This window comes from Gorilla gorilla, chromosome 7 (assembly GCF_029281585.2).
Source record: "Gorilla gorilla gorilla isolate KB3781 chromosome 7, NHGRI_mGorGor1-v2.1_pri, whole genome shotgun sequence".
NCBI classification, from domain to species: domain Eukaryota; kingdom Metazoa; phylum Chordata; class Mammalia; order Primates; family Hominidae; genus Gorilla; species Gorilla gorilla.
The window spans coordinates 102,914,904-102,942,295 of NC_073231.2; the positions used below are offsets into that span (position 1 = coordinate 102,914,904).

A 27,392-nucleotide genomic window follows, 5' to 3' on the forward strand; every position below is an offset into this window, starting at 1 on the left:
CACTGTGCAGTGATGTTTGAAGGGATTGATGCTCCATGGTAAGCAGACTTCGCCCTACTGGGAACATGAAAAGGAACCTCTTTGATTTGTGGCTGTAACCCTCAAGCCCTCATTTAAATAGCCAGGGCAGTTTCATTTAATCAACAAGCATGTGTTGAGTGCCTGCTGTAAACCAAACGCTGAGACACTGAGGAGAGAGGATGAAAAAGACTCACCAGGTCTCTGCTCTTGTGGAGTTTACATTGTGATGGAGGGGTGGGACACTGGGAAGATACATATTATAACTAAGAAATAGATTAAGAATAGAGAAAAACAGTAGACATTGATAAAGGCTATACAGAGAATTATAGTAGGTGGTTACCTCTTACCTCTTTAATTCAGATGAGTCAAAGCTCTTCCTATTCACTGACTGCTATTTGCTTGACAGCAGTGTATGACATCCTCATCAATATTGCATTCCTGGAAATTGTTCATCAGAACAGCTTATAAGCTTCTTCTGCTCTTCCCTCTTGCAGTAGATCTGCTTCAGCTCAAACAGAAACCACTGGGTATCTTGCCCAAAGCAGACCTGGCTCATGCCTTCTAGGATAATTACCAAGTAGGAGAAGAGCAAATTGTTATACCATTGGGCAGTTAGTCATGCACTGCTTTATGAAGTCTCTTCTATTGTTGCCTTGAACTGTTTTTTAAAGCACACACTTTAACTTTAAAGTTAATATACTTCGTACTTTATCTCCTTAACTGGATTGAGGATGAAGAGACTATTTTCTTCTTGTTTATATACCCACGACACCCATTATTACTTGGCATAGAAAATGTATCCAGTAAATGTTTACTGATTAGATGTATTGATTTAAAGATGAAAATAAGCTAAGGAACAATAAAAGGAAGTTTTTCGTATAGTACCAAGATAAATAACACATGCAGAATAACTGCAGGGGCACACAGGTCAGAAGACAAGAAAGACGTGGATGAGAGCAGCTTGAGCTGGACATTGAAAGATACGTAGTATAAGAATGGACAGGCCAGGAGCAGTGGCCCATGCCTGTAATCCCAGGACTTTGGGAGGCTAAGGCAGGCAGATCACCTGAGGTCAGGAGTTCAAGACCAGCCTGACCAACATGGTGAAACCCCCTCTCTACTAAAAATACAAAATTAGCCAGATGTAGTGGCGTGGCGGGTGCCTGTAATCCTAGCTACCCGGGAGGCAGAGGCAGGAGAATCACTTGAATCTGGCAGGCAGAGGTTGCAGTGAGCCAAGATTGTGCCACTGCACTACAGCCTGGGTGACAAGAGTGAGACTCTGTCTCAAAAAAAAGAATGGACAGAAGAGGGTAGAGAAGGACATTCCTGATGAGATAATAATATGAAAAAGGCAGGTGTCCCTGTGGGGCCAGAAAGGAAAGTGACACCACTTTCCTAATTCATCTTGCAGGGCAGTGGGCGATGAGAATAGGTGAGTACCTCTGGGCCAGATGAAAAAGAGTCATAAATGTCAGGTGAAAACTCTCATAGCTGATGCGAAGTTACCGGAACGCTTTACAAGGAGAGGGATTAATAAAAGCAGTGTTTTAGAATGTAAATCCCTAAAGCTCGTGCATGCCTAGAGCATCCAGGTCACACTCAAGTAGAAGGCTCAAAGTAAGAACACTTAAAGGGAACCGAGGAGCTTGAGGAAGTAGCAAAGGGTTCAAAACAATTGCTTTAGAAAATCAGATAATGACATTATGATGTTGCTCCATTGTATGTACTATAATGACCCATAAAACACTATTACTTAAGTCTCTGTACCATTTTCCGTTCTAATGACATAGCCTAGAAAAGTTTTCCTTCTCTATCTTCCCCTTTTAGGGTCTCAAGATTAGCTCTTCTGAGTTCCCCTTCTTAACCATAGGACTTTCCATCAGTTTCACTTTACAAGTTCTCTAATTTATTTCTTATGTTACACTTTAATCAATGGGTAGCTATAGTGTATATAAATTATGGAGGATACAAAAATGAGATATGGACCCTTCTCTCCTGGAGCTCACAATTGAAAACTGATTTTGGTTAGCTTAATAATCGTGAAGATAAGAATAAAGACTTCATCATAGAAAACTAAATAAAGCTACATTAAAATTTCTAAGAAAAATATCTAAAATTACTTGAAAGCCAGTGGAGTATAAAGAAGAAGGATTTCAAAATATGTTTTCTCCTTGTCAGCCATGTGAGATTTTTCTCTCTCTGCTTTAAATAATTAGGGAATGTAGAATTTATTCTGACTTGTTTTAATATATCAAGTGATTTTAAAGTGTGATTTTTTTAAAATGCTATTACCAAAACTTTCAAACATATACAAAACTAAAATAATATCATGAACCCCCATGCACCCACCACTCAGCTTAAGGAGTTTTTCACTCATGGTCAGTCCTATTTCAGCCACACCCCAGCTACTCTCCTACACCCAGTTTATTTTGAAGCAGATCTCCAAAATCACATCATTTCATTTATAAATATTTTAATTTGTATTTCTAAAAGGTAAGGACTCGGTTTTATTTGTTTTTGTTTTTGTTGTTTGTTTGTTTTTTGTTTTTTGAGACGGAGTCTTGCTCTGTTGCTCAGGCTGGAGTACAGTAGCACAATCTCGGCTCACTGCAACCTCTGCCTCCCGGGTTCAAGTGATCCTCCTGCCTCAGCCTCCTGAGTACATGGGATTACAGGCACACACCACCATGCCAGGCTAATTTTTGTATTTTTAGTAGAGATGGGGTTTTACCATGTTGGTCAGGCTGGTCTCGAACTCCTGACCTCGTGATCCTCCTGCCTCAGCCTCCCAAAGTGCTGGGATTACAGTCATGAGCCACTGAGCCCTGCCAAGGACTCATTTTTATTTATATAACTACAATACTATTATTCTACCTAAAATATTTTACAGTGATTTCTTAATATCATATCCAATATATGGCCAGTTTTCAAATATTCCCAATTGTCTTCATACTTCTTTAAACATAGTTTTCTAATGTAAACCAGGATTCCAATAATGTTCAAACAATGCAGTTGGCTGATATATCCCAAGTTTCTTGTAATCTATAGGTTCTACTTCCGTCTTTTTTCTTCTTACCACTTATGTGTTACAGATGCCAAGTATTTGTCCTGACTCCATTTCCACAGCATCATTTGTCATGTTCCCCTATCCCTTGTATTTCCTGTGGATTGAGTTAAATCTAGAGGCTTGCTCTAAGTTTGATTTTTTTTTAGCGGGGGAGAGGGAGTAGGCTAAAATGCTTTCTAGATGTTGCTGCTTGTTTTCATAGGAATAATATCTAATTATCTCCCTTTTTATGACATTAGCAGCCTAGATACATTTGAAGTTGACCCTTGAACAACAGGGAGTTTAGGGGTGCTGAGCCCTGCACACAAAAATCTGCATATAACTTTTGACTCCCCAAAAACTTAACTACTAATAGGCTACTGTTGATCAGAAGCCTTTATGATAACATAGTCAATTAACACATATTTTGTAAATGTATTATATACTGTATTCTTATAATAAAGTAAGCTAGAGAAAACTGTTAAGAAAAGCATAAGGAAGAGATACATTTATAGTACCGTGCTCTATTTATCAATACCATCTGTTTACAAGATGAATTTTCTGAAATGGCAACCTCAGTGGCACACCTCAATCTGTGGTACATATCAAGCAATTCAACTTTTTCTTGTAAAGTCACGACTTTTCCCTGCTTCTTGGGAGCACTTCCAACATCACTAGTTGCACATTGTATGAGTCCTATGGTGTTAGTCAAGGTCTACAGTATTACACTAAATGTGATGAAAAGTATGTGAGAGCCATCACTTCTTCCTGTGATATGCAATTTACTGGAGAGATGAACTGCTCACATAGAGGTGATTAGCATCCGCAGCATTTTACCAGATACTGGCAACACTTGAGCTCACCACAATAGCAACAGGAGGTAGCTATGAAATTACTACAGTAGTACAGTATGTACTACAGATAATGTTCTGCAGTTATGATTTAATACTACATCTTTACATTTGTTTACATTTCTCTCATCTGCAAAGGGAGCCATGTACAATCTGTGTTTATGTGCACATGTTTTGACAAATTTTAACTTTTTATAATAGATCTGTGTATACTTTGTGGTAGTAAATGCTAAAATAAACTAGCATCCACATATATTTATGCATTCATAACATACCTAACTTTTTCTTAGTTATATTGATATTTCCAGACTATGTGGTTCATTGTAGAATTTTTTTAAATTGTCACAAATCTCCAAAAAATTTGTGGAAAAAATATTTGAAAAAGTGGATCCACACAGTTCAAACTCATGTTGTTCAAAGGCCAACTAGATTTAATTTCAGTATATTCTGAATGGTACAGACTAATCATGTAATTCCTTCTTTATTAATTTAAATAAATCTACGCAAACAGAACTTTCCCCTTATCAGCTATTCAGTTACTCTGAGATACTTTTGTATAAGAAGGTAGGATAAATGCCTCATTCTTTCTCTTTATTTACCTATTTTTAAACCATCAGTTTGTTTACTAGTATCAACCAAAGACGATTGATTTATTTTTTGTGTCATTATTAACTGATGGATTTAAAAATATTTGATGTGTTTCATTCCATTGTAGTAGCTATTTTATTGATGCTCAAATTGTCCCATCTTTGGCCAATTGAAACCTCTTTAAACTGGTTCTGAGTCCTTTTGACATGACCCTCATAGTTGTTGATATCATCCTGGCTTTCTGATAGGACAAATTGTTTCAGGCTATCTTGTACATGTCCTGCCCTAGATCTGAAATCAGCTATCTCTTCAAAGAGTCCAATTTATTTTCCTAGGTCATAGTATTTAGAGGCCACAGTCTGAACAGTAAGTGTGTGTGTTGCTACTGGATTGTTCATTGTTCCTAGGTCTTTTCAGCAGACAGGACTAGGAAACACTTTTTTTCTCCAACAAGAAATTATATTACTAATTATATGATATTTCCAATTTAAGTTCAGGACTATAAAATTGCACTTTACCTCACTGATGTTACATCTGCATTTTCTTTTTCCCCTGCCTACAATCCTGGCTCTCAGTGGAACAACATAATCACTCATTTGCTTTATCCCACAATACACACCCAGTAGTCTCAGAAAAACAGTATCAACACGATCACCAACAGTGTAACTACTGAAGAGAGTTTTCTGTAGTTCTTTTTGTTTTTAGTATGTATATTCTACTAGAGATGTACAAATTTCTGTTAACCTATGATGCATATTACTCTAAATATGATATCATTTCCATTTCTCTCTCTCTCTCTCTCTCCCTCTCTCCTTTTTTAGAGATGGGATCTCACCCAGGCTGGAGTGCAAAAGTACATTCATAGTTCACTGCAACCTCAAACTCCTGTGCTCAAGCAATCTTCCCACCTCAGCCTCCCGAGTAGCTAGGACTACAGGCTGGTGCCATTTTTTAAAAATTTTTTTAAAATTTTTATTTTTAGAGATGAGGTGTCACTATGTTGCTTAGGCTGGTCTTGAATTCCTGGGCTCAAGCAGTCCTCCCACCTCGGCTGCCCAAAGTGCTGAGATTATAGGCAGGAGCCACTGCACCTGGCCATCTTTATTATTTTTGTTTTAAAACCTCCACTATTGATTTCTAAAATGTTTAAATGCTTATTTTCTAATTTTTCTTTATAATGTGGGGAAGAGAATATGAGTAGGAATCATTATATGATTTATGAATTACCTTGGAGTGTCATAGTTAGATCCTCAGTATACTATTGCCTGTTCTTTCTTCTTAGACCTGACTCAATTTCACAATTTCATTCACTCATTCATTTAAGAAACCCAAGTAAATGCTATGAAGCAATTGGAAAAGAGGCTTAAGGAGAGAATTTAACATATATTGGTTGTCTACTATGTGTCAAAATTATGATAGATGCTTTACTTATCTCATAATTTCATAAGAACATTTTGAAGTATAAATTATTATTATGTAACCAATTTTCGGATGAGGCAGTTGGGAATCAGGGAGTTTCCTTTGCCCAAAGTCATAAAGATACTAAGTAGAGAAGCTAGAATTAACATATACAGTCTGTTTTACTCCAGTGTCATATATAAGATGCAGTCCCTGTCCTTAAGGAGTTAATGGAGGGTTGAGACCCAGGAAGAACAGAGTACAATAGGAGTTCAGGCCAAAAGAAAGGTATTAAACTGCCGGGGCCTCACAAAGAGGTGGCATTTCACCTGATTATCAGGAAATAATAAAATGTGCTGGATATAGAGGGAATGCATCCCATGTCAAAAATTGGAGATGAGCAACATTCTGTAGGTAAGAAAATGTAAGGGGTATTTAAAATGATAACCAGTCGGGTTGGACCAAAGTTTAGTTAATATAGGGAAATAGAAAACTAAAAGGGTTGCCTGGAACCTCAGTTGGGATCTGAAGGTCATTCTGAGGATTCAGGACAGCTAGAAACTTTTGAAGGTTTGAGCAGGAGTGAAATATGCTAGGGCACAATCCTAGCCACTGGGCAGGCTCCAGCTAACCCAGATCCTTCTCCTTGGAGGGACTCCAGACAAAACCCACCCTCATAGATCCACAAGTCTTGCTGATTGACTGCATGTCTTCTAGCAATTTGCTAGAAAAGTTGCATTTTCTTCGATGTTTTGCTACTGGAAGTTTTGCCAAATTAAGTCTTACAGTCGAAGAGAGATGGAGTAGCCCCACAAAGCATTGCATTGCGATTGGCAGTGGTTTTCTGAAGTCTCAGATGTGAGCAAATAAAGTCTGACTCTAATTAGACATACTTAATCTGCTCATTGAAACTTGGAGTCAAATAAGTCTTAGAGTAGAGTGACATTTCACTGATTTCTTATAAGAGCTTTGCTAAAAAATATGCTTATCAATTTAATCAATTATAGGATTATAGAAATCACAAGAAAAAGATCACAATTAAAGAGATTTTGGTAAAACTGAGTTCAAATTGGGTAGGACTTTTTACTATAAAAATAAGTTATATCTAATGTTATACAATAAACTGCCTAGTTTGGATAATTTCATTAGCTTAAACTCTTCCCTTTGCTCAGTATTAAAGTTCAGAAGTCGCCACCTAACCTAACGTTCTTACATATCCCCCTTATGGGGACTTTTAACACAGTGAATTAAGTGTCCCCTTTATTCCATTTTTTTATAAGAAAGTATGAGATTGCATAATTCATGATAACTAAACTTACTTTTAAAATATGACATTTGCTGTCTTAATTCTTTCCAGTTCATAATCTATAAATCAAATGTGGTCGAGCTCTGTGAAATCTATTAGTTATGCATCTTTTGAGACCTGAGTGATCTGTTGCCTATCATAGGACTAGATATGAAGTGTGTCCTCAGTATTCTTAGTACCCAACCTTCTTTCCTTCCTTCCTTCCTTCTTTCCTTCCTTCCTTCCTTCCTTCTATACATGTATTTTTTGTAATAGCTTGAATAGTTTACTGTCATGTAAGAGAATAGCATCTTATGTAGAAACATAGTGTGGACTTCACCAATACTCATTTTTGGAAGTTTAAACCTAAGAGAAAAATGTTTGCTGGATACATCTTTATAAAATCTACATTTTTACAGAAATAGTTCATTGATTATTATAAATATCATGTTTGAAAAATTTTTTTAAATGAAGTTACACACAGATATTTTTTAATACCTTTAGCACTATACTGCAAAGTGCACTGCAGAAATAAAGCCATTGTTTATTTAGATGGGTCAGTGATTCCAGACTCACTACTCCTCACACAAGATTTTATCTGAGATACCCTGATCATTGTAGTCATTTGGCTTGTGAGCTTCAGTTGCCCCCCCATACGCTTAAATTTTTCGTTTTGTGCTAGTGTAGACCAAGTCAAAGCCCACATAAACCCAATATATGTGTTAAGGTTAGAGTTGTGCTTCGCACTCTTGACTGTACTTTAAAATCACCTGGGGAGCTTTTAAAATTATCTCAGTGCTGGAGCCCCACTCCCAGAGAGTCAGAGCTAATTGGTCGGGCCGCAAGGCCACAACAGTTGAACAAATGCAGGCGGCACCTCTTACGAAGAACCTCTTCATCTCCCTGGCCTTCCAACTTCCTGGAGCACAACTCCACTGTTTTCCATGTGAATAGCACCCCTGTACTTGTGCAAACTTGGAAGCCCTAGCGATAGTGGCTGAGCACCCATGTTTTCAGAAGGCCCCCAGGTGTTCTAATATGCAGCCAGAATTGAGAACCACTGACATATAATATAACTTTGACATTAGGTGTATGGATTAAGGAGCTGTGTAGAAATAGATTCAAGATCTAGCTCTACTACTTTTTAGCTGTGTGACCTTAGGAAAGTCATTTCACTCCTTGGAACCTCAATTTCTTCCTAAATAAAATAGTAATACTAATACCTACCTCATGAGATTATATAAAAGAAAAATAAGATGGTCAAAGTGAAATGCTTGGCACAAAGTTAACACTTAATAAGCCACTTTTATTATTTTAGCTATTAAAGCAAGATTTCTATATTAGTCTAGATTCCTACAGTACTAAGTTACAGAGGTCTATCTCAGATGATCTGAAATAAAAATGGGGAAATTAAGCAAGCCACGGAAGGGTAGAGTTTGATCTGGCCTCAGATTTTGGCATTTGAATGCTGTTAGGACACATATTCTCTCTCTCTTTCTCTCTCTTGGGCTTATTTCAGCTTCTCTTTTCATGGTGCTTGCGTTCTCTCAGCCCAACTTCCCCCCTTGGGGTAAACCATGACCATGGGCCGCTCAAGACATATCTTTACAGCCTCTTTAGCACAGAACAGGCAAAAAATTCATCCTATCTGACCCGGTTGGAAAAGTTACAGTGACCCAGCCTGGCTCCATCCCTGTGGTCAAGAGCTGTAGTCATTAAAACGGGGAGAAGGAGGGCTGTGCAGATAAATACAATAACCAGCTTTGTTTCATTGTTGAGACCTGATTCAAAATAAATAAAATACATAAAACTCTTGCCATTCTAGGATCTACTGGCAGACAAGGAAAGTCAGCAGTAAGATCCCAAGAGCAAGAACTTCCCTGAAATTAAAACACCTAGTCTCTCCACTCTCCATGACCTATGCACAATAATCACCCCTTAAGGTGAATTTAAGATCACAGAAGTGTGCCTTATCCCCTCTGGTCCAGTTTACTTGAGACGCTCAAACTGACAGGCAAATGAGGAGTTGAATCACTTCATACCAAGCTCCCAGCAATCTGCATTATTGAATACCTGAAGTGTTCTGTCCTCCCACTCCCACCCCATGGTATTTCCTTACCCATACAAGTGAGAAGACTAGGCAGAGTTATTTATTTATATAAGTGTTATTTATAGGAACACTCTCTACAGCTACTCTAACGTGTATGTTATCCAAGAATAAGGCAATGAGGTAAAACAACCACAAAAGGCCCAGAAACATCCTTTAACATTTGGATTGTTCTAACCACTTATCTGACACTTGTGGTGGAGAGGCAACAAGTGTCATGAAAGAGCAACAAGATTCATCACTTATAGCAGTGTGCTTTTGACAAGTTACTTAACTTCCTGGAGCTTCAGTTTCCTGATCTGTAAAATGAGGGCAATAATATTTCAAAGGACTATTGTGAGAATTGAATGTATTTGATAAGTGATAATGTATTTGAATGTCAATTACACTCTGTACAGTTGACATTAAATAAGTGGTTTTCCAGGGGGGGTGAATAATTTTATATTTAAAGCATTATTGAAAAAGCTTTGCTATGAACATGTTCTCATGTATTTGGACCCAGTAGAGAGGATGACTGGGCATGTACTCGACTATCCTAAGAAACACTGCAAAAGAGGCACAAGTACTATTGGCACTCACCAGCCATTGGGTTCTTAGCATACTTACTTTGTGGTTACAAAAAAAGAGTGATGGAGCTACTAGCATACACTATAACCACCCTGCTACTATACTGGTTCAGTGTCCTTGTTTAGGAAAGCAGCCTGACTCATTTCACTGTAATATGGTACAACACTGCAGAGAATAATGCCAAGAAGAAAAATGTCAAATATTAATAGCATTACTAGCTCTTCTATTTCAAAGAATGCCTCTAGGGATTTTGAGGTATCTGTATAGTTCCTATTCAGTCAAAGTAAATTGATTATAGGTGATAAGAGTCGGTGGAGGATTATATGAGTGAATGTATAAAAGCACCTGGCCAAAGGCACAGAATAGCACTTGGACTGACTCTCACAGGCGACATCAAGTTCTAGTTTGTCTGCTATGGACTGACTGGGTATTCTTCACTGTAAAGGAGCCTCATCCCTAATGGTGATGTGAAGATAGTATGTATCCCAAAATATACATAGGGTATGCATTTTCTGTGACCTGGAAATGGGACAAGTACCTCTGTAAGCCTCACTTATTTTATTTTTTTTCACACTGCCATGAGAAAGTAAATGTAAGCCTCTTTTAGCATTAAAACTCTATAACCCAAACCCCACATTTTTCCAGAAGTGAAAATTGCTTACAATGTAAAAGACGAACATTTTCAATGAAGGAGCAGTCTAATCATAAACTTTTAGGAACAAGAGATGAAATAGCACAAAACTGCCTATATCAAAGAAACACGAATAAAGTTCAGACGTGGATTTTAAGTTATTCAAAAGATTGGTACTTCAACCTACTAAAATATTGGGGACAAACTGATGAGAATATCTTGGAAGTGAAGGAACATATTTCCTTAATTTTCAACATGTAGTCTTGGAACCAGTTTTATTTCAAATTTTTTCTAATATAAATGTATAAATATCTGATTTACACAGTTTATGTATCCTGTGGCAACGTGATCTTTTGCTTCTCTCTTTTATTTTCTTCCTACCCCTCCCCCATCTTTTTCTTGAGGGACTCAGGAAACGGTGTCCTATTTCTCAACTGTTGAATCTATTTATGAAAATTAGAACTAAACAGTTTAGCACAATTAAGCAGAATGCCACATTCATCAAATCTTCATTTTTCTAAGACTTCAATTCTGTCAGTCACTAGAAAGCATGTGCTAAGTAGAAGCTGTGTTTCCCGTCTTTTGGCATCCCACATCTGTTGACAATTACAGAGGCACATACATTGCCATTCATAGAATGGCGTGTGTCTCCCTATGCCTTGGTTCACAGGCCCTCGGGGACATTTACAAAGTGTGTACTTTTTAACTGTCCTAGAACTAAGGAGTTTAATTTTGCCTGAGAATGTATTTATGTGCCTTGTAAAGGAGCTAGTCGTTCCCTTTTGCTTTCCTTTATTATGACGTGTGTACACTGTGTGTGTGTGTGTCTCTGTGTGTATGTACACCAAAGAAGAACCACACCAGGAATTGAGCATAAAGGCTTTCTCTTACCCATCTACACACCTTTCTTGTAAGTTGCTGCTTTTATTTTTTATTTATTCTTTTGTTAATAGTGTATTTCTTGGCTTCTGCTGGATTTTTTTTCTGTTTCTAAACACTATTTAGTTCTGATTTCATATCCTTATGTTCTTCAGTCAATACTCGGGTCAGACTTCTTTATATTATATATGTAATTATTATAATAAAAGTCACCATGTGTGGTGGCCCACACCTGTAATACCAGCAATTTGAGAGACTGATGAGGGAAGATTGCCTGAGCCTAGGAGTTCAAGACCAGCCTGGGCAACATAGCAAGACCCTGTCTCTACATAAAATTTAAAAATTAGCCAGGCGCAGTGGTGCATTCCTGTAGTTCTAGCTACTTGGGAGGCTGAGGGAGGAGGATCACTTGAGCCCAGAAGGTGGAGGCTACAGTGAGCCCTGATCATGCCACTGCACTCCAGCCTGGATGACAAAGTGAAACTTTGGCTCTAAAAAAAAAAAAAACAAAAACAAGTCCCTGGACCCTCTCTGGAGCTATGCCCTCTTTCTTTTGGATCTCTTCCTGACCCATAAGCAAACCATATTCTTCAGGAAGTATCTAGTACCTAGAAAACTGAAGCTGAATCTACATGTCATCTATCCAGGAACTTCATCTCGCTAGTCTTAACACCTCAGATATTTGGCAATATCCAGAATATTGACCATTTTTCCTATTTTCATCCAAATATTTAATATTGGGTATGCATGACCATAATAACATTAATTTTTTTTTTTCATTTAAAAGATAGGTACTGCCTTTGGACATTGTGAGCATCTCTTGTTAATACTATGAATAGTTAAATAAATTCTAGTATAGGAGCCACCTAGAGGAGTTGTTTAATGGCTGAAAGACGAATTAGGTGAAAAAGAAGTTGAGACTGAGGCTAAAGCCAATTGTAGTTTCATCCACGGTGGTTAATGGTGTTTCTTAATCTTTAAATATCAAATGTGTTGTAATGCTTAATTATCCTTAATACATAAAGGAAGTGACCTACAAATTCTTTACTGTTTATTGAAAAGTAGCATATTTGGAGGCTTTGACAATTCTACAGAAGAGAGGAAGCTGTTAAATTCTAGGCTACCATGTCCTTCAAATGGGAAAAAACAAAATGCCTGAGCATGTCTCTTCTCCAGCATTAAATTTTTCATCAGTTTCCTATTAAACTCAAGGATATGTGAAGGGAGCAATTTTAATTGCTTGGCACTTAAAAAGCCTCCTCCACTGTTCAATGAGTTAGAAATATTTTGAAAATTTGATTGCATTTAGAACCACACAAATTTACCTGTAATAAAATTTTTGCTGCACGCTTAAATAATGTCTTCTAGAAATGAACATTTAAATGAACCATAGAATGCTCAGGGGGTAAAGGGAAGCTAATATTTATTGAAGACCTATAAGGTGCCAAATACAGTACATTCATTATTTTATTTGCTCTTCTTAACATCCATGTGAATGGGTATTGCTGTTTCTGTTTTACGAATAAGAATTGGGGCTAAAACCAGCTGAGGGGGTTACCTAAATGGTACGAGGTGCAGGGCAGATCTGAAATCTGCTCTGTTTGATTACAGAGTCTGTTTTCCTTCTCTGTTGTCTTTACATTCTCAGGATTATGTTGAAAACAGCAAAGAGTGCCATCTTATTAGCTCATATAGGCTTTACAGTCAGTGCAGCCTGATTCACCAAAGCTACACACCCACCCTCACACACAGAAAACCACTTGGGGGCTGACTTATCTGGATTTGTGTCTAAATTATCCCATATATCAAATAATACTAGATCTCCTCTTCAGTTTCTGCTTTGTAGTTAGCTTAAAATATCTCAAAACTCACATTGTCCCAGAGGAATACCAAGAATGTCATCTTACGTTAAGTAAGTATGTACTGTACTGTCTCATATTAATTAAATTTATGGTACCTAAATCAAGAATCCTTCAGATTGGCTTTTGAAGTGCACTCTATCTCTGCCATGGGAAGAGCCCATTTTGAGGTTTTCCTACACAAAAGAAAAGAAAGCCACCTCCAGGTATCCTTAGGGTCCTTTCAACTGATCCCCAAACAGAGGAATCTAGTTTCAATGGAAGTTTTTAATAAGCCTCATTATTTGACAATTAGTCAAGTGTCTGGCATTCCTTCTTCCTTTATTTTTCCACTTCTGCTTATGCTTTCAGGCTCCTTTGATGTTGTTTGCCCCTCCGGTGGTGGTAAATGACCACCATGGCTAATAGGCTGGCTTCCACAGGCGCCTGTTAACAACCACCTCATAAATATTCAACAGGAGCATTCTGTGCAAAAGGCTGGGGAATTAGGTGACCTGCCAAATCTTTCCACATCTAATATCTATGATAATGGATACACAAATTACACGGGACAGAAGGAATGGCCTTGCACTGTGAAAAACCGAAGGGGAATCAATACAGCCTGTGGCTCCCAGCTCAGGCAGGCAGCCTCGCCCAGTATACTTCTCCCAGGTGCCGACTTGGGGGGTCAAGGGCTTTCCCCTCTGCCTAATGAGTAGTTCTTCCATAGCAAGTCATCACCACCCCAGAGTGGTGGGCTCTTATCTGTATTTTAATTTTTTGTTATGATGGTAATTAGCATTACATCTTGAATAGTAAATTAAGAAACCCAAAACAGAATTTTAAATTTAAAAAGCTTTTCCATTAGGAATCCAGTTGCATTAATTTTGTGGATGGAAGGTGAGCTAAATTAGCCAAGTTTGTGCATTCATTACCTCGTTCTAATCCTCAACATCACAAATGCAAAAGACTGTCATTAGATTTGAGAACTGACAAGAACTGGGATTTCACAATATGAATGTTGAAAGATTAATTTGAAAAGATCTCACTAAAAAACACAAAAGGTTATTGCTAACACGGAATATTTTATGTTCATAGTCTGTACCTAGTTTTAAAATGCCTATTTACAGTTATCTGGCTTAAAAATAAATGGTACATTTACAGTACTTGATCAAATTGGAATATTTCTAGGTATCTTGTTTTGATGATAGAGAAGTGTAGGTATCCAATATTATATGATAATATTGGAAATGCTTTTTTTATCAAGAGATATTTGACTTTCAATTATTATATCCAAAGATAGGTTAAAAATAAAGAGAAACAAGAAAGAGAATGGGCTTTTTCACCATTTTACTTCATAGTATGATGTCAAAAAAGAAAGTTATTCTTTTGCAATATTTCACCCTTTGTGTTTGCCCTGAAAATATTAATGGTGAAGTAGAAATCACAGTGATGAAAGCAGTGTCATACATTTCATGAAAGTATAGTTAATTTTCACGAAACGAGTTGCCAAGCTGGTAGTGGGTAAAGATGTAAATGTTCATCTTTGATCAATTGAATTTTAATGTTGTGAATAGCTGTATGCCTTGATTTATACATCTGTAGCACATTTTAAACATCTGTGTTCAAGATGACCATTTGGGAAAAGATTCATTGGCTTCACTTAGTTCATGTTGTTTGGTTCTATATACTACATTCAAGTCCCAAATGAGACTTTTCTAAAAAGAAATTTTACACAAATTGCTTACTTTATTATAGACTGCATAACCTAGAATGGCGTTTTAAAAACCAGCATGGGTGATTTCACCATGAGTTTTCAAAGGTTATACAATTGTTGAAGAATGAAAATGTATCCGTTTCAACAGTGAAAATGAGAATAATTGATATTTAAATGCTACAGTAGCTGAGGCTAATGTTTCTCTTAGGAGCTCTGTTACCACAGGACCCTCACTCTCTGTGTTGTCTTTATTAGTTTCTAGGAGATTTTTGCATTTAGAACCTATAGCCTAGCTTTTAAAAAATGCTACTTTAAGGTCATAGACTGGAGTGTAGCATTATTTTTCATCAAACTTGATTAATTTTAACCATAGGTAGCTCAAAAGAACAGCTCAATTAAAACTACCACATATACAGGAAGAAAAGAAATAGATTGCCTGTAGCTTAGCTCTAAAATAGGAAGTCCAAGCTATACTTGAAATAACTTTTACAGGTGACCCTTCTATTTTTAAGACAATTATAGGCTGGGCATGGCGGCTCACACCTGTAATCCCAGCAATTTGGAAGGCCAAGGCGGGCAGATCACCTGAGGTCGGGAGTTTCAGACGAACCTGACCAACATGGAGAAACCCCATCTCTACCAAAAATACAAAATTAGCCAGGTGTGGTGGCACATGCCTGTAGTCCCAGCTACTCAGGAGGCTGAGGCAAGACAATCACCTGAACCCGGGAGGCGGAGTTTGTGGTGAGCTGAGATCGTGCCATTACACTCCAGCCTGGGCAACAAGAGCAAAACTCGGCCTCAAAAAAAAAAAAAAAAAAAGAGAAAAGAAAAGAAAAGAAAAGAAAATTATAGTATTACCATTTCTAAAATATCTAGGCAGCCATTGCTATTAAGAAAGTTGCGTTGCTTCTATTTACCTTACAATGTGTTTGCATCTTTCCTAAAAGCACAGGCCTAGAAGTAATTCCAGTGATCCAGGGGGTAGTCCATAGTCTCGCCTTCGAGACCAGAGCTACAGCTGCAGATTTTGCTAACATCAGAATAGTCCGCTAGTTCTTCTTCATTTGCTATTAGTACAGGAATCCCCCCATGGGCTTAAAAGCAGCAGCTTTGTTATAAGAGGATCTTTTAAAAAAAATTACTCTTCAGATCCCTTTCTGCTGGAGATATATTTATTTTGTAGTCAATAAAAACTTACAGGACCCCTTCTGAAAGTTTTGCTTGGTAACTCATAATTTAAACATCTGTCATTTTTTCCTTTTTAACACTACCCTTTATGTGTATTGAACTCAACCTAGGATGGGGTGGGGAGTACTGATCCTGTCTTTAATTTTGAGTGGCCCTTTGGAAACACTTACCCCTGGACCAGTAGTATTCAATGTGGTTAACAATCTCCTGTACAGCTTATTACAAGTGCAAAGACTCCTGAGCCCAATATCCCAAAATACTAATGTAGTAAGTGTGGGGTGAGACTCAGAATTTTCATTTTTCTTAAGTTCCCCTGCTGGATAAGAAGGGCATCTGGGAACCATCCTTTGAGGAGTAAGATGGTCTCTGAGTCCTTGTTTATCTGTTTACACAGAAACTACCTACTGTAACCACCTAAGAATTATGTGATCGAGGCAGTGTTTTCCCAGGTATACTAATGTTAACAGTTGCAGAGGCAAAAGGATAACACTGAGGTTACTTCACACGAATGGATGTTTGATGGATTCTGAGAGTTCCCTGGAGTAGGGAGACCTGGGTGAGTTCCAGGGCCCTGATGCTGATGCTCTGGCATTGTGCAACTTAAATGACTCAGTTTTCTAGTGTGTGAGTGGAGATAATCATCTTTCCCTCCTACCCACATAATTCCAATGCTCTGACAAATGTCGAGGCACTACTTGTAAAAATAATCTAATTTCTACATGATGGTGTAGTTATATAAGTAAAAGTTTTCCAGAACAAAATACCCATTGAAAACCTAGCATTTTTTAATGTTTTATAATTTCCCCCCATTTTAGATGATAGCTTGTAAAACTACTTCCTCACAGACTTTCCCCATAACTTTCTACTTTACCTTTAACCTGTGCTAATTCATTTCTATAAAGACATTGAGATACCAGATTACATGTCATGTTTCCAAACCACTCTCTAACTGGTGTCCTTGGAAATTTCACATTTCCCACACTCAGAACCTAGGAGATCAACCATATTTGACTCGCCGAAAATAATAACCAGTCTGGGATATGGTATGGGAAAAAAATTAGGTTAAACCACAAAACTCTTCCCAATAATGAGTCAGTGTGTGAGTGCCTCTGTGTAAGACCTCATTTAAGAGCAGCAGGAGCTGAGTGGGGGACAGTTCTCAAGCCGTTCTTTGGAATTAGCATTTTTGCAAGGAAGCTTTCTTACCCACCCCCACTAGAGAAACCTCTCATTGTTTTACCCACCTCATCCTCTCCAAACATTATGATGCAACTTCACATCATAACAGGATGCCACAAGAGTCCATGCCCCTTTAACTTCTGCTTTGTCTAAGACCAAGAACACATCTATGGCTGGACAAATTGGGTTTACCATTCATTGCAGTGAGGGAGAACTCATGTCATGGGGACCCACGATGCATCTCAATAAAAGGGTGTTAGAAGGGCTTGGAGGAGGATTGAGATTTTGTGTAGAGGAGAGTTTGGTAAGAGTCCAAGAAAGTGGAGTTCGCTCCAGACTGGGCACTGTTGGGAAGTGGGGACCATCCTATGACTGTGTATCTTAATAAACTGTGTCTATAGGGAGAGAAGCCCAGAAGAAGACTAAAGCTTTAATTAGTAAAGATGCAGCCATCACTTATATTTCTCAGAAGAGGGGATGTCTGATATTTTGTGGTTTCCCAGTGACTTTGTTTTTTCTGGGCTTAAACGAAATTATGAACTGGCTAGTTTTGACTTACTTCAGTACAGTCACAGAGTGACCTTGTCTGTTGCTGGCGTTCCATGAGATTAGTTATTTGTTCATGAGGAGAACAGATGGCATGGTTTCCTTAACAGCACTGATACCTACTTGTAATTGTCAGGCCAGTTCCCAGATGTCAGAGGCTACTTCTTTTTTAGATCAGATACCTTTGTAGCATAAAATCAGTTTTAGGGCAGTATGATTTTTCATGGTGAACATTTTAGGTTCTCTTTGTAGGTGCTGGTTTTTAAATTAATCTTTAGTTTTGCCATTGTCCATTTATGATCAGTTGATCTGATTTCAAAATGCAAATCCCTAGCATTTAGGAACTTATACATTGGGAACATTTAGGGATTTAGGAAAAGTGGGAAGAGTGAAGAAAGGTTTCTCCTATGAAGCAGTGGGTCAGTAGGGAAATCATAAGGAAGACCAAAGAGAATGAAATGGTTACCAAAGTGTACTAATGTGAGAGATACAAAGATGGATGGATGGATGGATGGATGGATGGATGGATGGATGGATGGATGGATGGATGGCAGAGAGAGAGAGAGAGGATGAAAATGTCATGCTCATCTGAACCTCATTCTTATCACCCCAGGGAAACTGCAGTTATCCTAAATGCCTCTGGTACCAATAACTGACAAAACACATGATTCCTACCATTTAGTTATTCGTCTGTTTGTATGTATGTGCATACGTACATATGCATTGCATCTGTTTGACACATAATACTGAAACTGTATACTGCTAAAATTATGGTAAAGAGCAGCTAATGTTCCAATAGGCTTTTCTTGCTTCATAGCTAAGGGGAAAATATATGGGATGAAAACTCCCGTAGAAAACTGTGTGCGGCATTTAGTTTTAACACCCACTACCTTTAAATCTGTCAAAAATCCATTGTCCGCTGTGGTTAGCCTCAGAATCATAAGGTTTAAAGGCTATAAAATGTTCATTTTCATATAAACATAGAATGGATTCAGGATTTGAGGTGATGCATTCCTTTTCCAATAGGTACTTCTGCATAACTACCCAGTAGAGAAGGATCCTTTCACAAGAGGTGTGGGAAAACGATACTACAAGGCTGCAGTAACCAAAATGGCAAGTTACGGGTACAAAAACAGACACATAGGCCAATGGAACAGGTTAGAGAAGCCAGAAATAAAGCCACACACCTACAACCATCTGATCTTTGGCAAAGCCAACAGTAAAAAACAATGGGGAAAGGACTCCCAATTCAATAAATGCTGCTGGGATAACTGACTAGCCATATGCAGAAGATTGAAACTGGACTCCTTCCTCTCACCATACATAAAAATCAACCCAAGATTGATTGAAGACTTAAATGTAAAACCTAAAATTATAAAAATCCTACAAGAAAACCTTGGAAATAACATTCTGGACATTGGCCCTGGCAAAGACTTCATGATGAAGACTCCAAAAGCAATTGTAACAAAAACAAAAATCGACAAGTGGGACCTAATTAAAGAGTTTCTGCACAGTAAAAGAAACTATCAACAGAGTAAATAGACAACCTACAGAATGGGAGAAAATATTTGCAAACTACGTATCTGACAAAGGTCTAATATCTAGAATCTATAAGGAACTTAAGCAATTCAACAAACTAAAAACAAACAATCCCATTAAAAAATGGGCAAAAGACATGAACAGACACTTCTCAAACGAAGACAGACAAGCAGCCAACAAACATATGAAAAAATGCTCAACATCATTAATCATCAGAGAAATGCAAATCAAAACCACAATGAGATACCGTCTCACACCAGTCAGAGTGGCTATTACTACAATGTCAAAAAATAACAGATGCTGGCAAAGTTGCAGAGAAAAAAGAACACTTACACACTGCTGGTGGGAATGTAAATTAGTTCAGCCACTGTGGAAAGTACTTTTGGAGATTTTTCAAAGAACTTAAAACAGGACCTACCATTTGACCCAGCAAATGCTGTGTGTATACTCAGAGGAACATAAATTGTTCTACCATAAAGACACATGCTCACATATTTTCATCGCAGCACTATTCACAATAGCAAAACACAGAATTAACCCAAATGCCTTTCAATGGTAGAGTGGATAAAGAAAATACATTCATTACCTGGGTGACAAAATAATTTGTACACCAAACCCCAATGACACACAATTTACCCATGTAACGAACCTGCACATGTACCCCCTAAACCAAAAATAAAAGTTGGATAGAAAAAAGAAAGAGGTGTGAGAAAAGACCCCACTGTGACACATAAGTGGCATAGATAACAGTGGAGATTCACTCACATTTGATGCGTTATTACCTAGACAAGGAGGACAATGGCCCCTCTTCCTTTCTGTATTCTTTGTAAAGAGTAGGCCTTCTGAGAGGTTAAACCACCAATCAGAATTTGAAATCTTTAAAGTAATCAATTTACCTGCTATTCATTTGCCTTCTACTTTAAATCTAAAGTTTTGTCACAGCCAATATTTAGTCTCTGACATCACTGGGATCAGAATGGAGATACTAGAATCTGTTTTGTGGTATCCTAAATTCACTGAATTAGTATTTATTGTAGGACTCCCATAGGGTGTGAGTCTTTACAAATAAAGGTAGGGAATGCCCTTTATTTGTAAGGGCAAATAAGTTCCTCCTTCTCTTGTCAAGGGGATGTGAAAATCTCCTTGCACATTTTTTCTTTTCTTTTTTTCTCTTTGCAGAATGAGTGTTCTGAGAAGAACAAAACTCTTTTCTGACAACTCTTATAAAACACTTTTGTGTTTGATTCTCCAACGACTAAGATTTGGACACACAATTCTCCATTCATTTCTCAAGTGTCAAGAGAGAATTGAGTTTAAAGGCTCCAGTTCCCTTGCAGGTTACACTGTCTATCTAGATGAATTAGTATTCAGCACAGCTTTGGGAAAATCTCAAATGATTTGCAGGTTTGCAAATTGTTCAAACTCATAATGAAATTTCAGGCTGAGGAAATCACTAAACAGTTCATGGCATGAGTTTTTCCCTCTGAGGTCTGGACATCTTAGATCAATTCACTCCTCTACCTTCGCTGCCCCATCCATGCCAGACAGCCCAGGGCTGCTTGAGAAAGTCACACACACCTGTCACCACTGAGGTTATTCTCCTATCCCCATGTCCTCCCCTGCTCAGCAAACCAGCCCACTCTCCATCCATTTTCATTCTTCAATTTCTGTTCCTATAGCGTGTGTTCCTCTTCTTATCCAGGGCTATGTTCTGAGTCCGGTCCCCCTCTATGCCCTCAAGCAACTCAAACTGGCAATTATTTATATCCTATTGCTTCAATTCTCTCCTTCTCTAAACTTTTCCCATCAGAATATAAATATTTCAAGTATTCGCCATTAAAATATATATATACAGCTTTACCCAACTTTATGAACCTCCAGCTCTTTCTTTTCTTTGCAGCCAAGCTTTTTGTCCTCTCACTCATTCCTCCTTCCAGTGCATCCTGAATTCCACTTGGAACTGTCCACCAGGATTACCTTCCCAAGGACACAAAGGTCCTCCTTTTGGCCAAATTGAACTGGTGCATTCTAGTCCTTTTCTTGTTTGATTTTTCTGAAGCATTGACATAGTTGACCACCACTTACATCTTGAAACTCTGTATGTCCTTAGCTTCTCTTAACTCCTCTTTTCATTCCTTTTTTGCTTCCCTTCCTTGTGCCAGTCCCTTAAGTGTTAGTATATGCTAGGATCTCATCCTTGGACTCTATTTATTCAGGTCACTGTTCCTGGAAGATAACTCTATAGATTCTCAAATCTATATCTATAGATTTTGGAAGCCATGGGGCCAACGTTACCACTTGGATATCCTGTAGGTATTTAAATTCAACATGTCTGAAGCCAAACTTCTATCTCACCCTTACCACAACCCATCTCTAGGAATAGAAATTATTGTCCAAGTCGCTCAAACCTGAAAACTTGGCATTGACTTAGACTTATTTTCCTCATTCACTCTCCCTCATTCAGTCAATCCTTAAGATAATGCCATTTCTACCCTTTAAATGTAGCCTCTCCTTTATTCATTGTACTGCTGCCTTAGTTAAGGCACTCGAAATTCCTCATTACTGCACTGCTCCCAGTTGTCTTCCCAAAATGTGGCTTCCCATTCTTTCAAGGCCAACTCTTGAGCATGACATATTGGTATATAAAGGCCTACATGACTTGACAGTTGCCAAACTCTCCAGCCTGGTCTCTCATGGGTTTTTCATGTGGACTTAACTCTGGCCATAGCATCCTGCTGGAAATTATTTAAAAACACCAAATTATTTCACAATTCCTTATTTCATATGCTATTATTCCCTTTGCTACTTATCTTTTAAGGCTTAGCACAGAGAGCGTCTTAACACATATTACTCAAGAGATGTTAGCAATCACTATTGTTGTTTTTGTTGTCATGTCTCCCTTTAGTATCTAAGGCTGTTTGGTACTCCTCCTCTGCTTTCATAGTAAACTTAAAACATAGCCTTAATCATACTATATCATAGTTGGCTACTTGTTTTTCTTGTCACCAAATTCTGAATTTTGGTGACAATTCAGAATTGGTGACAATTTTGGTGAATTATTTGGTGAATTTCACTTACATTGCCTTCCTGGACCCTAAAAGCATTTGGGCTTGTTATTTCTGTTTAAAATAACAAAGACCATCAACAAATTTCCAGTGAAATTATAGTTGTGGTGGGGATGATGATGATGATGATGATGATGATGATGATAGCTACATTTATTGAACTCTATGTCCTAGGCACTTGCTAAATGTTTTTAAATGTTTTCCATTATAATCTTATTAATGATTTCATTTAATGGGTAAGGAAACTAACACTGAGAGAGGTAAGTACCTTGGCCAATTCATATAAGTTATGAGTGGTAGAGCCAGGATTTAAGCACATAGAGTAGTATTCCAGAGACCAAAAAATAAAGAAATCATTATCTATATCCTGATACTAACCTTATTCTTATTACTTTATGAGAAAGAGAGCCTGGAAAGTCAATTCAAAATATTTGTTACATGTCTACTTTATGTTGGATTGAATTAGGTCTTTGAATAAAACAGCTCTTCTTTGAACTTTATCTCCTAGAAAGGGAAATTAGATATGAACATCCCTAAATAACTAGGCAAAATATTATAAATGCTAAAACGTGCAACTGCTATAAAAATGGAAAGAGAGAAAGTTTAAACTGGTTGAGGAAAACTCAGGAAAGTCATCTTGGAGAAGGCGGCATTTGATATGTGCCTGAACAGTTGAGTCCTAATGTGTGAAGATGGCAGAGGACTGAAGAGTGCATGAGATTTGAAGGGTACTTGTAAGGAATGGAACAACCGCCTCTTATTACTCTGCTTTATGGCAAACGAGTAAGATGAAGGCAAGAGGCCTTCATAGAGCTTTCTCCCTACAGAGAGGGGAAGAGTATAGTCCCTCATGACTCAGAATCTCTTGGTTGCTGCCATGCAGGCATCTATGGAATCACAAAAGCGAGACCCAGGAAACTTTAAACTAACCTATGCTTCCCGCCCAGAATTCAGTCTATTTCCATATTAGTGGGTGCCTTCTGTCCATACCTATTTCTGTGTGCAATGTGTTGAGTCTTTTGAGTGGTGGCTTAACAGCCCAGGAGAGAATTGAGCTATACTGAGGCTTCATATATGAACACAGTATGGTTCTATTCTTGAAAAGGTTGCCAGTGTCCTTTTCCAAAACTATAGAGTTGTGCCGCTTCTGTCTAGAAAGCAGCTCAGTGAACTTGACCTTGACCCTTCTGCTGTATGAACTTCTCAGAAGATTGCAGATACTTTTATTCAATAAGTCTATTCCCCCTTTTTTTGTTTAGTCAAGTAGGTAACTATTTTGTGGGTATATTTTCTTAGGGCAAATTCCTAATGATAATAGACAACCTGAAGTTGATAGTGGCCAACTCTGTGACATTGCTACTTGATAAATATACCAATCTTAGGATCTCTTCTTTTTTTTATGAGTACACAAAAATCATTTTGAAATGCCTGACTTGCTAGTTTTTTGACGCCTTACATATGGAATATGCGTAATAAATTACATTTGTGATTTAGTATATGTGATTCAGTATATACATATGCAAGTACGTATGTGATTGTAACCCTATTTTTTAGTCCTACTCTCTGTCAAGAATAAGAAGCTTAAAGGTCCCTATAACCAACACAGAATTCAATGGCCTCTGTCGTGTAAGTAATGCTGGCAGCTACAACAAGCAATCCCATCTCAGTGGCTTAACAAAACAAACATTTAGTTCTTGCTCATGTTATAGGCCAGTGGGGAACAGTTTGTGGGAGGGGTTTGGGGAGGAATATTGTGCGCCATGCAGGTATTCAGGTATCCAGACTTCTATCTACTGACCTGGCTGTGCCCTAAGGTCTCAGAGCCTTGAAGTTCTCCACTGGAACCTCTGCAACTGGTTGCCCAGACAAGGAGAGAGAGAGAGAGAAAGAAAGAACATGGAAATTTACAAGAGAGGTTTCTGGAAGTACCAAACATGACTTCTGCCCAAATTCCATTGGCTAGAACAAGTTACATGTTACATGGCCCTAACTAAGTGCAAGGGGAGCCAGGAAATGTTGCCTTCCTATGTATCCAGAAGAAAAATAAAATGATTTGTTGAACATACAGCATTGTCTCTATCTCAGCCTTTATCCCCTTCATTATTCCACTCATTTCTAGTATTTTGAAAGTTTCAAGGTCTCCCCCAACCCTCAGATGTCAAGAGGGCCTCCTAATAGATTGATGGAGAGAGTTGGGGATACATAAAGAATGCAGTCTTCCCAACTTTACACTACTCTCTTTTTCCTGGATCATGGCTTTCTGCAGCTGCTTCTCATTTAGTTCAGTTCAAAAACATTAATTGAAATCCCACCATGAACCTAGCACTGTTGCAGGATCTGGGGAGTCAATGATGCACAAGACAGTCTCTGCCCTCAAGATGCTGAGTCTAGTGCGGTCCTCTACTACTGTGGCATGTTCTTTCATCAACTCCAAAGAGCTTTCTCCAGTGCTTTTCCCCCTCCCAAACTTCTGGGTTCTTCAGAGAGAGGTCATACTCCCCTTCCAACTCTAGACAGCAACTCTCAGCAGAAGCCCTGCTGGTCCTTACAGGAGTACTCTGTGTTTCCAAAAACCTTCTTTGAACACCCTAGAATTAATTTTGAGGGATAAGTCTAGAAAACATAACCCAGAGCCATATTCCTGCTTATTATTAAGGTCCTCTTTAGATTATGTCCTCAAGCATGGCACAAATTCACTGATGTTCTCTGGCACAAGGAAAACTCTCATCCTCTCTGAGTGGATTGGTTGTCTTAATGGTCACAGTACAGGTCATCATACACCTCTGGAGGAAGTCTGTTCTGCAGTATTGAGAAAAATTAGCAATAGAATCAAATTCCCCTTCACAGGGGAATTTATTCAATTGGGTCCTGGAAACAGCCATTGATATCCTATGATTCCCAGAGACATGCAAATAGAATTCTACAATAGCCTGAGGTTGTATGTGTGTGTGTCCACTCACACCCCCACACACACATACATAAACACACAGATATGTGTATAAAATTAAATTTAGAAAGCCATTTTGTAGAAGAGACTGACTTAGGCCTGTTAAATAAAAGTTTAATTTAACAAAGCAACCCGGTATTTTTTTCACCAAGTTTTTAAAGCATTCAAGATGCTAAATTTTCCAAGATGAGTTTTCTGGAAGAAGTCCCAAAACTCCCTTCTCTCTTTTTTTTTTTTTTTTTTTTTTTTTTTTGTGATGAAGTCTCACTCTGTTGCCCACTACCAGGCTGGAGTGCAGTGGCACAATCTCAGCTCACTGCAACATCCGCCTCCCAGATTCAAGGGATCCTCCTGCCTCTGCCTCCTGAGTAACTGGGACTACAGGTGCACACCACCAAACCTGGCTAATTTTTGTATTTTTAGTAGAAACAGGGTTTCACCATGTTGGCCAGGCTGGTCTCGAACTCCAGACCTCAGGCGATCCATCCACCTTGGCCTCCCAAAATGCTGGGATTACAGGCGTGAGCCACCATGCCTGGCCCCAAAACTCCCTTTCTGATCACATCCTATCAGGCTTAGAAGGGGCAGGTATTTTCTTTTGGTGGGTTCAACTCCACCTTTGTTCATTTTGATTATAGGAAAAATTCTTAAGATATGTGTTTTTTTTTTTTTCTGACTACGTGGTTTCTCCTAGTGCTAAATTCTCACCATGCTTGAAATATTGTAGAGCAAAGCAGCTCTAGTTATCTTCAAGAAAAGGATCAAAGAAGGGAAAATATATTAATGAGCACAATAATTCAAAACCTCTTAAAATGCTGTTCCCAAGTGTGCTGGGACTTTCTGGGCATGTCTCTGCGAAATGGATATTTTGGATCTTGCTTTAGCATACACAGGAAACCAATCTCCAGGCAGTTCTTCCTTATAATTTCTTTACAAGTTTCCCCTTAAAGAATTCCTAATGTACTTTCCTCAGTAGTAACATAGATTTTTCTAGAGTTAGAAAATTATGAGAAAATAGAGTGAGCGGCTATCTCAAGTGTGTTTACTTGTCTAGTCCCCTGATATTAACTAGCTATGTACCCCTAACACCAAGGCAACCACATTATTGATTTAATGATAAGCTGTACAGCAGTGAAATCACATTGTTTCTTCATAGACACAGAGAAAGCAGAAGCATAGCTACTGTTGTCAAGGAGGTTAAAATTTAGATGTGAACGCTAAAAGTGGGAACCCCAACTGGAACATAAGTTCCACGAGAGGCAGCCTTATTCACTGCTGAATCTCTAGTGCCTTGGGTAGTATCTGGAATATGATACAGTTCTCCAGAATTATTTGTTGAACGAATGGAGATCCAACAGCATAGAGCAATATATCACCAAGTATTAAAACTGTAAGAATGGCAGGAGTTCACTGAGAAAAGTGAAGACTTTATGAAGACAGTGGAGTTGAGCAGAGCCATAGAGCTATAGACTTCCCATAGGTGGAGGAGAGAGGAGTGGGCAAACCAGGCAAAGAGAGATGAGAGAAGTAACACAGGAGGTAATGAGCATGTTGCAGTGGGAAAGTGGGCTTGGCTCTGGTCAGAGGAATCACGCAATGGATTAATAGAATCCAGGCAGGTCAGGGATAGGGATAAGGACTTAGACATCCATCTGGTTTTCTGTCCTAGCTTCATCATTTATTCAATAGCTGAATAAATCACCCCTTTTAGTCTCATTTAATATCTAAATTTGAGAATAATACATAGAACATATATTTTTAAAATTCAAGAAGAAATTATAGGTTAAAAATGGTAAACTTGAAGAGCTTTTTTAAAACATGGTATTATCATTGTTATTATTTATGACAACAGTGTTCTGGTTGACCTTTTGATTGTGGTTTTCTTAATGGGAAAATAGCTCATATAATGGCCCCCGCATGTATGCCTGGGAAGAAATATGTTAAAAAATGAAATCTAGTGATTGATTGTTTATTGGATAATTTCAAAATAGTAC

The 27,392-nt window shown here is 38.2% G+C and overlaps 2 protein-coding genes across 6 annotated transcripts in view; one reads left to right on the forward strand and one right to left on the reverse strand.

The window, feature by feature from the left end:
- The window catches only part of CPQ (carboxypeptidase Q), a 495,923-nt gene that overhangs the window by 426,366 nt on the left and 42,165 nt on the right, over positions 1–27,392 (forward strand). For 2 of the 5 annotated variants that reach the window (XM_063709393.1, XM_063709394.1), the window contains one exon: positions 18,874–24,512. The exons of the other annotated variants lie outside the window; for them this stretch is intronic. In XM_063709393.1, the coding sequence (XP_063565463.1) occupies positions 18,874–18,887 (14 nt within the window). In that variant the 3' untranslated portion in view covers positions 18,888–24,512. Of the gene's footprint in view, positions 1–18,873; positions 24,513–27,392 lie in introns of those variants that run through there. 5 annotated transcript variants of the gene reach the window in all.
- Positions 1–27,392, reverse strand: part of TSPYL5 (TSPY like 5) — a 330,888-nt gene that overhangs the window by 123,057 nt on the left and 180,439 nt on the right. The gene's annotated exons all lie outside the window — the stretch shown is intronic.